This window comes from Pseudophryne corroboree, chromosome 4 (genome assembly GCF_028390025.1).
Source record: "Pseudophryne corroboree isolate aPseCor3 chromosome 4, aPseCor3.hap2, whole genome shotgun sequence".
NCBI classification, from domain to species: Eukaryota; Metazoa; Chordata; class Amphibia; order Anura; family Myobatrachidae; genus Pseudophryne; species Pseudophryne corroboree.
Window position 1 is genome coordinate 653,199,112 of NC_086447.1, and position 14,443 is coordinate 653,213,554.

A 14,443-nucleotide genomic window follows, 5' to 3' on the forward strand; every position below is an offset into this window, starting at 1 on the left:
TAGTGGTAGGGGGTAGGATAGGTGCAGTAGTGGTAGCAGGGGGTAAGATAGGTGCAGCAGTGGTAGGAGGCAGGATGGGTGCAGTAGTGGTGGTAGCAGGGGGCAGGATGGGTGCAGTAGTGGTAGCAGGGGGCAGGATGTGTGCACTAGTAGTTGGGACGCTGGGGGAATAAGATGCAGCGTAACAGGAAGCGCCCTCACAGGTATAATGTGCAGGTATTGGCCATGTTATTAAATAAATATAGGAAAGGCCCGCCCGCACGTTTGTGAAACTAAAGATTTATCACCATTCCCCCAGGTCGCAGCGCTCTGACCTCTTGGTACTTTGCGGTCGTGGTGCCCGACCGCACTGACATGTCCCGCTCGGCCCCAGCTCATGTTCTCTGCAGCAGACCCACCGGGCTGCCCGTGGTGAAGGCGCTCCTCTCCTCCTCGGCTCCCTCCTGCATCTTCCATTCTCCTGTCATCGTGATGTCCGCGCCCGGTTGCTACCAGCACATTCAATGGGTTGGAGATCAGCGCAGGGAGGAGGGACCGACGTCTCAGGTGGCGCTTGGATTGGGAGACGCTGCCGGCAGCGATTGGTTGGTGAGGCAGGGCTTGGGGATTTCTATTGGCTGTGAGGCGGCGGTCAGCAAAAAACAGCGCGTCCTGCGGGACCCGCTCACTTTTAAAATCCGAGTCCCTCTTTGCGATCACTGCAGTGTGATTAATGTGTCCGGCGGGCAGCAAAGTGCGGAGCGGGAGGGCGCACACAAACGGGCAGGGTGGCATTCAGGTGTCTAAAAAAGGGGCAGGGCGCAGCGCCCTGTGAAAGACACCTAGAGTGAACACTACCCTATGGTAACTAAAGCCATTCAGTGTATGATTGTGGCAATAAGGGATGTGTTGCATATTGAGGATGAACCCTCGGTCCCCGGGTACACATGTTTAAGGGAAAGAAACAGATTATTAATTTTCCCACATCTCATAAATTAAATGATTTCTTTGGAAAAGCTTGGGAGACTCCGGAAAAGAGACCGCAGATCCCCAAAAGAATTTATATGGCATACCCCTTCGCTAAACAGGACAGGGAGATTTGGGAATCACCCCCCACTGTGGACAAGGCCCTGACGCGCTTGTCCAAGAAAGTGGCGCTACCGTCTCCTGATACAGCGGCCCTTAAGGACCCTGCAGATCGCAGGCAAGAAACTACCTTAAAGTGTATTTATTCTCATACGGGTGCTGTGCTAAGACCGACAATTGTGTCGGCATGGGTGTGTAGCGCAATTGCAGCTTGGACAGATGAGCTGACAGATCACTTTGATAATATGGATAAGGATACTATATTCTTAACTCTAGCCCATATAAAAGACGCAGTCTTATTTATGAGGGATGCTCAAAGGGACATTGGATTGCTAGCTTCTAGGGCCAATGCCATGTCTATCTCAGCGAGAAGATCCTTATGGACTCGCCAATGGACGGGTGATGCGGATTCCAAAAAACATAAGGGAGCTGTATTGTTTGGGGATGGGCTGACGGACCTGGTTTCCACAGCTACAGCAGGTAAATCAAATTTTTTACCATATATTCCCCAACAGCAAAAGAAAGTACCACCCTATCAGATGCAGTCCTTTCGGTCGCACAAGTCCAGAAGAGGTCGGGGATCCTCTTTCCTTGCCAGAGGTAAGGGCAGAGGCAAAAGAGCACCTGCTTCGGCAGGTGCCCAGGAACAAAAGTCCTTCCCGGCTGCTCCAAAACCCACAGCATGACGCTGGGGCTCCCCTGAGGGAGTCCGCACCGGTGGGGGCACGTCTTCAACTTTTCAGTCAGGCCTGGGTCAGATCAGACCTGAATCCCTGGGTGTTGGAAATAGTTTTCCAGGGTTACAAACTGGAATTCGAGGAGGTGCCCCCCGCGCCGATTTTTCAAATCGGCCCTCCCAACTTCCACATCGGAAAGGGATGTAGTGGTAGCTGCAATTCAAACGCTGTGTATACAACAAGTGATAATCAAGGTTCCCCTGCACCAGCAGGGAAGAGGTTACTACTCAACCCTATTTGTGGTCCCGAAACCGTACAGTTCGGTCAGACCTATTTTGAATCTGAAATCCCTAAACCTGTACATAAAAAGATTCAAATTCAAAATGGAATCACTCAGAGCGATAATAGCCAACATGGAGGAGGGGGAGTTTATGGTGTCTCTGGACATAAAGGATGCGTACCTTCATGTCCCCATATATGCCCCCCATCAGGAATACCTGAGATTCGCTGTACAGGATTGTCATTACCAATTTCAGACGTTGCCGTTTGGACTTTCCACGGCCCCGAGGATTTTCACCAAGATAATGGCGGAAATGATGGTGGTCCTGCGCAAGCATGGAGTCACAATTGTCCCATACTTGGACGATCTCCTGATAAAAGCGAGATCAAGAGAGAAATTGCTGAGCAGTGTGGCGCTCTCTCTGAGAGTGCTCCAGCAACACGGTTGGATTCTAAATCTACCGAAGTCACAGTTGATTCCGACAACTCGACTACCGTTCCTAGGTATGATACTGGATACGGAACCAATGAAGGTCTTCCTCCCAATAGAGAAAGCCCAGGACATCCAGAACATGGTCAGAGACCTGCTAAAACCGAGAAGGGTGTCAGTTCACCAATGCACTCGTGTTCTGGGAAAAATGGTGGCGGCCTACGAGGCCATTCCCTTCGGAAGGTTCCATGCAAGGACTTTTCAATGGGACCTTCTGGACAAGTGGTCCGGGTCCCATCTGCACTTACATCGGAAAATAACTCTGTCCCCAGGGGCCAGGGTGTCTCTCCTGTGGTGGTTACCACGGACGCGAGCCTCCGAGGATGGGGAGTGGTCACACAAGGAAAAAATTTTCAGAGACTTTGGTCAGACCAGGAGTCCTGTCTACACATCAATGTGTTGGAACTCAGGGCCATTTACAACGGCCTTCGACAAGCGGAGAGTCTTCTTCGAAACCTACCGGTTCTGATTCAATCAGACAATGTCACAGCAGTGACGGAAGCCACCAGGATTCTTCGCTCGGCGGAAAATCATGTAATCGCTCTGTCGGCTGTCTTCATTCCGGGAGTGGACAACTGGGAAGCAGACTTCCTCAGCAGACACGATCTCCATCCAGGAGAGTGGGGACTTCATCAAGAAGTCTTTGCAGATATAACACGTCTTTGGGGAACTCCTCAAATAGACATGATGGCGTCACGCCTCAACAAAAAACTTCGGAGGTATTGTGCCAGGTCTCGGGACCCTCAGGCAGTGGCTGTAGCCGCTCTAATAACACCGTGGGTGTTCAAATCGGTCTACGTGTTTCCTCCTCTTCCTCTCATCACAAAAGTGTTGAGGATCATAAGGCAAAGAAGAGTACAGACGATACTCGTTGTCCCAGACTGGCCTCGTAGGGCCTGGTACTCAGATCTACAAGAGATGCTCACAGGAGATCCCCTGGCCTCTTCCTCTGAGGGAAGACCTGTTGCAACAGGGGCCCTGTGTATTTCAAGACTTACCGCGGTTACGTTTGACGGCATGGCGGTTGAACGCCGAATCCTAGCGAAAAAGGGGATTCCGGAAGAGGTCATCCCTACTTTAATAAAGGCTAGGAAGGAGGTGACGGTTAAGCAATATCACCGTAACTGGCGACAGTATGTGTCTTGGTGTGAAACCAAGAATGCACCTACGGAAGATTTTCATCTGGGTCGTTTTCTCCACTTCCTACAGACAGAAGTGGATATGGGCCTGAAATTAGGCTCTGTTAAGGTACAGATTTCTGCCCTCTCGATTTTCTTTCAGAAGGAGTTGGCTTCTCTTCCAGAAGTCCAGACGTTTGTAAAGGGAGTGCTGCACATCCAGCTTCCTTTTGTGCCTCCAGTGGCACCGTGGGACCTCAACGTGGTGTTGCAGTTCCTAAAATCACACTGGTTTGAACCGCTTAACAAGGTTGAGTTGAAATTTCTTACTTGGAAGGTGCTCATGTTGTTGGCCTTGGCATCAGCAAGGCGAGTGTCAGAATTGGCGGCTTTGTCACACAAAAGCCCCTACTTGATTTTTCATGTGGATCGAGCTGAATTGAGGACACGTCCGCAATTTTTGCCTAAGGTGGTTTCGTCATTCCATGTGAATCAACCTATTGTGGTGCCTGTGGCTACAAGTGACCTGGAGGATTCCAGATCCCTGGACGTAGTCAGGGCCTTAAAGATTTATGTAGCCAGGACGGCTAGAATTAGGAAAACAGAGGCTCTGTTTGTCCTGTATGCTGCCAATAAGATTGGCGCACCTGCTTCGAAGCAGACTATTGCTCGCTGGATCTGTAATATGATTCAGCAGGCTCATTCTACGGCTGGATTGCCGGTACCAAATTCGGTTAAGGCCCATTCCACTAGGAAGGTGGGCTCTTCTTGGGCGGCTGCCCGAGGCGTCTCGGCATTACAGCTTTGCCGAGCGGCGACTTGGTCGCGGTCAAACACTTTTGCTAAATTCTACAAGTTTGATACCCTGGCTGATGAGGACCTAGCGTTTGCTCAGTCGGTGCTGCAGAGTCATACGCACTCTCCCGCCCGATTGGATGCTTTGGTATAAACCCCATGGTCCTTACGGAGTCCCCAGCATCCTCTAGGACGTAAGAGAAAATAAGATTTTAAACCTACCGGTAAATGTATTTCTCCTAGTCCGTAGAGGATGCTGGGCACCCGTCCCAGTGCAGAAACTCTGCAAGACTTGTATACAGTTGTTGCTTACATAAGGGTTCTGTTACAGTTGACATCGGTCTTGGACCGTTGCTGTTATTGTTCATACGGTTAACTGGTTTTGTATGATCCAGGTTACGTGGTATGCTTGGTGTGGGCTGGTATGAATCTTGCCCTTGGATTTCTAAATCCTGCCTTGTAGTGTCCATCTCCTCTGGGCACAGTTCTCTAACTGAGGTCTGGAGGAGGGGCATAGAGGGAGGAGCCAGTGCACACCCATAGTCAAAGTTCTTTTTAGGTGCCCTATCTCCCGTCTATACCCCATGGTCCTCATGGAGTCCCCAGCATCCTCTACGGACTAGGAGAAATAGATTTACCGGTAGGTTTAAAATCTTCTTTTTACATTTCCTTTTCTCATAACTTGCTGCAAAGAGTTTGATTTAATTTTTTTTATTTTCCAGAGTGTAATATGACAAAGGGTAAGTATTTTATCAGGATATGATGATTTTCTGTAGGCACTGTAGAACTACCATGTTTATGTGTCTTCTTTAAAATGAGCATTTCTCACCTTTTGTTACACAAATGTGATTTGTGTTTATTCCCCAGATGTGCAGGAGTTTGTTGTTATGAAGGCAGAGGAGGGTTGTGTTCTATACGTCTTAGTAAACCTCTCCTGATGTTAAGACCAAGGAAAGATCTTGTACAGGTAGGTTATATTTCTGTGCTTAAGTAACCTTGTTTTAGAAGAATGTAACAGTGGAAATAACTGATCATACACCACAATGAACATGATTTATGTGCAGCAACATTTTGTTTTGTAAACGTGCAGAAAAGGTCTATTCTGGCACCATACATGCTTCATGTCTTCAGAGGTAATAAATATTAAGGGCTACCAGCCCTTTAAAATAGGAAATTGTCACATTCACATGACTCCAGTATTCGATAGATCCTAAAAGTTGCCACTTGTATCTATTTTGGAATCAAATATTGTGAATCTTCCCTCTCACTCTTAATCTGAGCAGAATATTTAGAAGTTTAGGGAAATAGGAATGCTGTACTTCAGAGTTGCAGCCAAAATAGGAATGGTCCTTGAAATTCAGGGCACACTGAAGCACTCATAATGGGATGTAGTTATGTGACCGACGGTCAGGAGACCGCCGGTCACAACATCTCCCCCTACATCACGCCCCCTCACTATCCTGACGGTTGACATGCTGACCAACAGGGACTATTCCCACTCGTGGGTGTCCACGACACCCATAGAGTGAGAATAGAACCTGTGGCAAGCCCGAAGTGTGGCTAGCGCAGTGAGTGCGCAAAGGACTTGTTGCGCTCGCTCCCTACCCGTCAGCTTTCTGCGGCCAGGATCCCAGCGTCCGGATGCTGACTGCCAGGATCCCGGGTGTCTGTAAAGCGATGCACACCCCTGATATCACACTCCACTTATTAAATGCTGTGCTACCATCTAGGGATCGAGCATAGCATTATGGCTCTGCCAGGTGGAGATGTATCAAGCCTTGGAGAGAGATAAAGTGGATAGGTTGTGCAATGTAAGAAATCTGCTTCTAAAGCTGCGTACACAATTAGCACTATATAGGCCAATATATTGCGAGCCCGGCGGTGGGTGTGTACCTCCACAAACGTATGGCATCAACCTTGCAGCACAGCGGTTGGCACATCTGGCTGTGTCCGCCAACCGCCCGTGCACTTGCTGCTGGGGCAGTTGAGATGGAGACATTTCAACTGGGTGGGCACATTTAAATGCCCGTCCAGTTGTGGCGTAAAGCATGACACATTGGATAGACTATTGAGTAAGTGTACAACAAAGAGAAAAGGGCAGGCTGCGCTCCAGGAGGAAAGAACAATTAATGACACTAAGTGTGTCAAGGTTAAAAGAAAAAACAATTTATTAAAAACAGTATCCTGTGCAATAATTATTATACCACATGAATTCATGTAATTCTAAAAGGGAATGGTTTACCCGATATACTGGGTCAGGACATATGGCATGATGCAATGCAGGGAGTCCGTTCCAAATAGTGCCCTTAAATGAGATGGAAGTCAGGAAAAAATTCAATATAAAGAGTCTTTTGTAAAATTAGAGAGTCCAAATTGTTCCTTCCATACACGGCTAGAGGATTATGTAGCGTGTCTCATATATAGGTGAGTACCTCATGCAATACGGTGATTAGGTGGTGCCTAAGACTCCTCTGGATAGCTGGTAGATGACGAGGGCTGGTTCGGATCCAAATAGAGATTGTCCTGCTCCAGTAGGTAACACTTGACGCGTTTCGCTGCATAGAGCTTGCAGCTTTTTCAAAGGTATAGTGTATTGTCTGGGTTTGGGGTTTATATACCCTAAACAAAATGGTGGCTTAATTAGCGCCTGGCTGCACAGTTCCTTTTAATCAAACATATGGCAGTTTAAAACAATTAAAACATATATAGGAGACAGACCTATCCCAACAGAGGGACCATTAGTAACACCAAACTTTTATTTCAAAAGTTAGTAAGTACTTTTAATTTCTCTGACGTCCTAAGTGGATGCTGGGGACTCCGTCAGGACCATAGGGATTAGCGGCTCCGCAGGAGACAGGGCACAAAAGTAAAAGCTTTAGGATCAGGTGGTGTGCACTGGCTCCTCCCCCTATGACCCTCCTCCAAGCCTCAGTTAGGTTTTTGTGCCCGGCTGAGAAGGGTGCAATCTAGGTGGCTCTCCTAAAGAGCTGCTTAGAGTAAAAGTTTTATTAGGTTTTTTATTTTCAGTGAGTCCTGCTGGCAACAGGCTCACTGCAACGAGGGACTTAGGGGAGAAGAAGTGAACTCACCTGCGTGCAGGATGGATTGGCTTCTTAGGCTACTGGACACTAGCTCCAGAGGGACGATCACAGGTACAGCCTGGATGGGTCACCGGAGCCGCGCCGCCGACCCCCTTGCAGATGCTGAAGAGAGAAGAGGTCCAGAAATCGGCGGCTGAAGACTTCTCAGTCTTCATGAGGTAGCGCACAGCACTGCAGCTGTGCGCCATTGCTCTCAGCACACTACACACCAACGGTCACTGAGGGTGCAGGGCGCTGGGGGGGGCGCCCTGGGCAGCAATGAAAGTACCTATACTGGCTAAAAATACATCACATATAGCCTCTGGGGCTATATAGATGTATTTAACCCCTGCCAGGTTGTCAGAAAAACGGGAGAAGAAGCCCGCCGAAAAGGGGGCGGGGCCTATTCTCCTCAGCACACAGCGCCATTTTCCCTCACAGAACTGCTGGAGGGAAGGCTCCCAGGCTCTCCCCTGCACTGCACTACAGAAACAGGGTTAAAACAGAGAGGGGGGGGCACTTATTTGGCGATATGATTATATATTAAGATGCTATAAGGGAAAACACTTATATAAAGGTTGTCCCTGTATAATTATAGCGTTTTGGTGTGTGCTGGCAAACTCTCCCTCTGTCTCCCCAAAGGGCTAGTGGGGTCCTGTCCTCTATCAGAGCATTCCCTGTGTGTGTGCTGTGTGTCGGTACGTGTGTGTCGACATGTATGAGGACGATGTTGGTGAGGAGGCGGAGCAATTGCCTGTAATGGTGATGTCACTCTCTAGGGAGTCGACACCGGAATGGATGGCTTATTTAGGGAATTACGTGATAATGTCAACACGCTGCAAGGTCGGTTGACGACATGAGACGGCCGGCAAACAAATTAGTACCTGTCCAGGCGTCTCAAACACCGTCAGGGGCTTTAAAACGCCCATTTACCTCAGTCGGTCGACACAGACACGGACACTGACTCCAGTGTCGACGGTGAAGAAACAAACGTATTTTCCTTTAGGGCCACACGTTACATGTTAAGGGCAAAGAAGGAGGTGTTACATATTTCTGATACTACAAGTACCACAAAAAAGGGTATTATGTGGGGTGTGAAAAAACTACCTGTAGTTTTTCCTGAATCAGATAAATTAAATGAAGGCGCTCACACGCTTATCACAAGTGGCGTTACCGTCTCCAGATACGGCCGCCCTCAAGGAGCCAGCTGATAGGAGGCTGGAAAATATCCTAAAAAGTATATACACACATACTGGTGTTATACTGCGACCAGCGATCGCCTCAGCCTGGATGTGCAGCGCTGGGGTGGCTTGGTCGGATTCCCTGACTGAAAATATTGATACCCTTGACAGGGACAGTATTTTATTGACTATAGAGCATTTAAAGGATGCATTTCTATATATGCGAGATGCACAGAGGGATATTTGCACTCTGGCATCAAGAGTAAGTGCGATGTCCATATCTGCCAGAAGATGTTTATGGACACGACAGTGGTCAGGTGATGCAGATTCCAAACGGCACATGGAAGTATTGCCGTATAAAGGGGAGGAGTTATTTGGGGTCGGTCCATCGGACCTGGTGGCCACGGCAACAGCTGGAAAATCCACCTTTTTTACCCCAAGTCACATCTCAGCAGAAAAAGACACCGTCTTTTCAGCCTCAGTCCTTTCGTCCCCATAAGGGCAAGCGGGCAAAAGGCCAGTCATATCTGCCCAGGGATAGAGGAAAGGGAAGAAGACTGCAGCAGGCAGCCCATTCCCAGGAACAGAAGCCCTCCACCGCTTCTACCAAGTCCTCAGCATGACGCTGGGGCCGTACAAGCGGACTCAGGTGCGGTGGGGTGTCGTCTCAAGAGTTTCAGCACGCAGTGGGCTCACTCGCAAGTGGACCCCTGGAGCTTACAAGTAGTATCCCAGGGGTACAGATTGGAAATTCGAGACGTCTCCCCCTCGCAGGTTCCTGAAGTCTGCTTTACCAACGTCTCCCTCCGACAGGGAGGCAGTATTGGAAACAATTCACAAGCTGTATTCCCAGCAGGTGATAATCAAAGTACCCCTCCTACAACAAGGAAAGGGGTATTATTCCACACTATATTGTGGTACTGAAGCCAGACGGCTCGGTGAGACCTATTCTAAATCTGAAATATTTGAACACTTACATACAAAGGTTCAAATCAAGATGGAGTCACTCAGAGCAGTGATAGCGAACCAGGAAGAAGGGGACTATATGGTGTCCCTGGACATCAAGGATGCTTACCTCCATGTCCCAATTTGCCCTTCTCACCAAGGGTACCTCAGGTTCGTGGTACAGAACTGTCGCTATCAGTTTCAGACGCTGTCGTTTGGATTGTCCACGGCACCCCGGGTCTTTACCAAGGTAATGACCGAAATGATGATTCTTCTTCAAAGAAAATGGACGATCTCCTGATAAGGGCAAGGTCCAGAGAACAGTTGGAGGTCGGAGTAGCACTATCTCAAGTAGTTCTACGACAGCACGGGTGGATTCTAAATATTCCAAAATCGCAGCTGTTTCCGACGACACGTCTGCTGTTCCTAGGGATGATTCTGGACACAGTCCAGAAAAGGGTGTTTCTCCCGGAGAAGAAAGCCAGGGAGTTATCCGAGCTAGTCAGGAACCTCCTAAAACCAGGAAAAGTGTCAGTGCATCATTGCACAAGGGTCCTGGGAAAAATGGTGGCTTCTTACGAAGCGATTCCATTCGGCAGATTTCACGCAAGAACTTTTCAGTGGGATCTGCTGGAAAAATGGTCCGGATCGCATCTTCAGATGCATCAGCGGATAACCCTGTCTCCAAGGACAAGGGTGTTTCTTCTGCGGTGGCTGCAGAGTGCTCATCTATTAAAGGGCCGCAGATTCGGCATTCAGGACTGGGTCCTGGTGACCACGGATGCCAGCCTGAGAGGCTGGGGAGCAGTCACACAGGGAAAAAATTTCCATGGAGTGTGATATAGTCTGGAGACTTCTCTCCACATAAATATACTGGAGCTAAGGGCAATTTACAATGCTCTAAGCTTAGCAAGACCTCTGCTTCAAGGTCAGCCGGTATTGATCCAGTGGGACAACATCACGGCAGTCGCCCACGTAAACAGACAGGGCGGCACAAGAAGCAGGAGGGCAATGGCAGAAACTGCAAGGATTCTTCGCTGGGCGGAAAATCATGTGATAACACTGTCAGCAGTGTTCATTCCGGGAGTGGACAACTGGGAAGCAGACTTCCTCAGCAGGCACGACCTCCACCCGGGAGAGTGGGGACTTCATCGGGAAGTCTTCCACATGATTGTGAACCGTTGGGAAAGACCAAAGGTGGACATGATGGCGTCCCGCCTGAACAAAAAACTGGACAGGTATTGCGCCAGGTCAAGAGACCCTCAGGCAATAGCTGTGGACGTTCTGGTAACACCGTGGGTGTACCAGTCGGTGTATGTGTTCCCTCCTCTGCTTCTCATACCCAAGGTACTGAGAATTATAAGACGTAGAGGAGTAAGAACTATACTCGTGGCTCCGGATTGGCCAAGAAGGACTTGGTACCCGGAACTTCAAGAAATGCTCACAGAGGACTCATGGCCTCTGCCGCTAAGAAGGGACTTGCTTCAGCAAGTACCATGTCTGTTCCAAGACTTACCGCGGCTGCGTTTGACGGCATGGCGGTGGAACGCCGGATCCTATGGGAAAAAGGCATTCCGGAAGAGGTCATTCCTACCCTGGTCAAAGCCAGGAAGGAGGTGACCGCACAACATTATCACCACATGTGGCGAAAATATGTTGCGTGGTGTGAGGCCAGGAAGGCCCCACGAAGAAATTTCAACTCGGTCGATTCCTGCATTTCCTGCAAACAGGAGTGTCTATGGGCCTCAAATTGGGGTCCATTAGGGTTCAAATTTCGGCCCTGTCAATATTCTTCCAGAAAGAATTGGCTTCAGTTCCTGAAGTCCAGAAGTTTGTCAAGGGAGTACTGCATATACAACCCCCTTTTGTGCCTCCAGTGGCACTGTGGGATCTCAACGTAGTTCTGGGATTCCTCAAATCACATTGGTTTAAACCGCTCAAATCTGTGGATTTGAAATATCTCACATGGAAAGTGACCATGCTGTTGGCCCTGGCCTCGGCCAGGCGAGTTGTCAGAATTGGCGGCTTTGTCTCACAAAGCCCATATCTGATTGTCCATTCGGACAGGGCAGAGCTGCGGACTCGTCCCCAGTTTCTCCCTAAGGTGGTGTCAGCGTTTCACCTGCACCAGCTTATTGTGGTACCTGCGGCTACTAGGGACTTGGAGGACTCCAAGTTGCTGGATGTTGTCAGGGCCCTGAAAATATAGGTTCCAGGACGGCTGGAGTCAGGAAAACTGACTTGCTGTTATCCTGTAGGCACCCAAAAAACTGGGTGCTCTTGCTTCTAAGCAGACGATTGCTAGTTGGATGTGTAGTACAATTCAGCTTGCACATTCTGTGGCAGGCCTGCCACAGCCAAAATATGTAAATGCCCATTCCACAAGGAAGGTGGGCTCATCTTGGGCGGCTGCCCGAGGGGTCTCGGCTTTACAACTTTGCCGAGCTGCTACTTGGTCAGGGGCACACCCTGGCTGAGGAGGACCTGTAGTGCTCTCATTCGGTGCTGCAGAGTCATCCGCACTCTCCCGCCCGTTTGGGAGCTTTGGTATAATCCCCATGGTCCTGACGGAGTCCCCAGCATCCACTTAGGACGTCAGAGAAAATAAGAATTTACTTACCGATAATTCTATTTCTCGTAGTCCGTAGTGGATGCTGGGCGCCCATCCCAAGTGCGGATTGTCTGCAATACTTGTACATAGTTATTGTTACAAAAATCGGGTTATTATTGTTGTGAGCCATCTTTTCAGAGGCTCCGCTGTTATCATGCTGTTAACTGGGTTCAGATCACAGGTTGTACAGTGTGATTGGTGTGGCTGGTATGAGTCTTACCCGGGATTCAAAATCCTTCCTTATTGTGTACGCTCGTCCGGGCACAGTATCCTAACTGAGGCTTGGAGGAGGGTCATAGGGGGAGGAGCCAGTGCACACCACCTGATCCTAAAGCTTTTACTTTTGTGCCCTGTCTCCTGCGGAGCCGCTAATCCCCATGGTCCTGACGGAGTCCCCAGCATCCACTACGGACTACGAGAAATAGAATTATCGGTAAGTAAATTCTTATTTTTTGAGTAAGATGTGTTTTATCCAGTCAGAGAGTTCGTTACTCCATTGTAGTCTGGGTAACAGTTCCTGAGGCTTTCTTATAGGCTAAATGAAAAATCATATGATTAATCTGTCATGTGATTACTTATCACATGATCGGATGGGATCTCTATTCATCATATATTAAGCCCATACTTATATATAGCCCATTAGTTTGAGCTTATAGTTAGTGGCCACTCATTCCCCGCTGCATCCTTCTCTGCCCTTTGTTGTGACAGCGTAATATATAAATATAGCGTTACTCCCGGCCTGTCGCCATGGCGACGCGGCTCGGAAGTGATGCGCCTCCCCCCCGAGCCAGTTGCCCTGGCGATGCGGCCCGGAAGTGATGCACCCCCTCCAACTAGTCGCCATGGTTACATGGCTGAGCGATGACACGTCCCTCCCGGCCAGTAACCATGACAGCACGGTCCGGCAGCAACGCCCCCAGTTCCACACACAATGGGTGCTGCTGGATCCAAGTGTAGGAGGGTCAACATTTCCACATGCTCACCAGGAGCCTGACCACAAACACATAAAGGAGTGACCACATCCATAAGAGTTATACTATCCGCGTTCCCATATAAATGAGCTTCTGACATATAAAAGCAAGACATAGGCTATTATATTATTATTTGTAGGTATATTTCTCCTTCGTCCTAGAGGATGCTGGGGACTCCAAAAGGACCATGGGGGTATAGACGGGATCCGCAGGAGACATGGGCACACTATAAGACTTTGAATGGGTGTGAACTGGCTCCTCCCTCTATGCCCCTCCTCCAGACCTCAGTTAGATTCTGTGCCCAGAGGAGACTGGTCACACACTAGGGGAGCTCTACGGAGTTTCTCTAAAAAGACTTTTGTTAGGTTTTTTATTTTCAAGGAGCACTGCTGGCAACAGGCTCCCTGCTTCGTGTGACTGTGGGGAGAGAAGCAGACCTACTACTGTGAGTTGATAGCCTCTGCTTCTTAGGCTACTGGACACCATTAGCTCCAGAGAGGGTCTGATCACTTGGGTCGCCTAGCTGCTCGTTCCCGGAGCCGCGCCGCCGTCCCCCTCACAGAGCCAGAAGATTGAAGACAGGTGAGTAACCGAAGCAAAGAAGACGTCTGAAGGCGGCAGAAGACTTCAGTCTTCCTGAGGTACCGTGCAACGGTCGCGCCGCGCCATTACTCACGCACACACAGGCACTACATGGGTGCAGGGCGCAGTGGGGGCGCCCTGTGCCGCAATATAAACCTCATTTTAAGGTACTGGCACAGTGTATCAGTGCATAGGCACTGTTAGGAGACCCCCGCCAGTGAAAATTAAAGCGGGACCGAAGCGCGCCATGTAAGGGGCGGGGCTTCGTCCTTCAGCTCTGACCAGCGCCATTTTCTCTCCACAGCTTGCTCCTGGCCCTTCACTGCTGTCACAAGTAACAGGGTGCGAAAAACAAGGGGGGGGGGGCACATAAAATTGGTGTTGGTTGTTTATATAAACAAGCGCTTATAGGTCTGGGGCATTGTGCTTTTCTCTGACGTCCTAGTGGATGCTGGGAACTCCGTAAGGACCATGGGGAATAGACGGGCTCCGCAGGAGACTGGGCACTCTAAAAGAAAGATTAGGTACTATCTGGTGTGCACTGGCTCCTCCCTCTATGCCCCTCCTCCAGACCTCAGTTAGATTTCTGTGCCCGGCCTGAGCTGGATGCACACTAGGGGCTCTCCTGAGCTTCTAGAAAGAAAGTTTA

The 14,443-nt window shown here is 49.4% G+C and overlaps 1 protein-coding gene across 1 annotated transcript in view; it reads left to right on the forward strand.

Moving 5' to 3' along the window:
• The window catches only part of SPRTN (SprT-like N-terminal domain), a 125,766-nt gene that overhangs the window by 9,497 nt on the left and 101,826 nt on the right, over nt 1–14,443 (forward strand). The window contains exon 2 of the mRNA XM_063917775.1: nt 5,292–5,391. Within this exon, the coding sequence (XP_063773845.1) occupies nt 5,292–5,391 (100 nt within the window). The remainder of the gene's footprint in view (nt 1–5,291; nt 5,392–14,443) is intronic.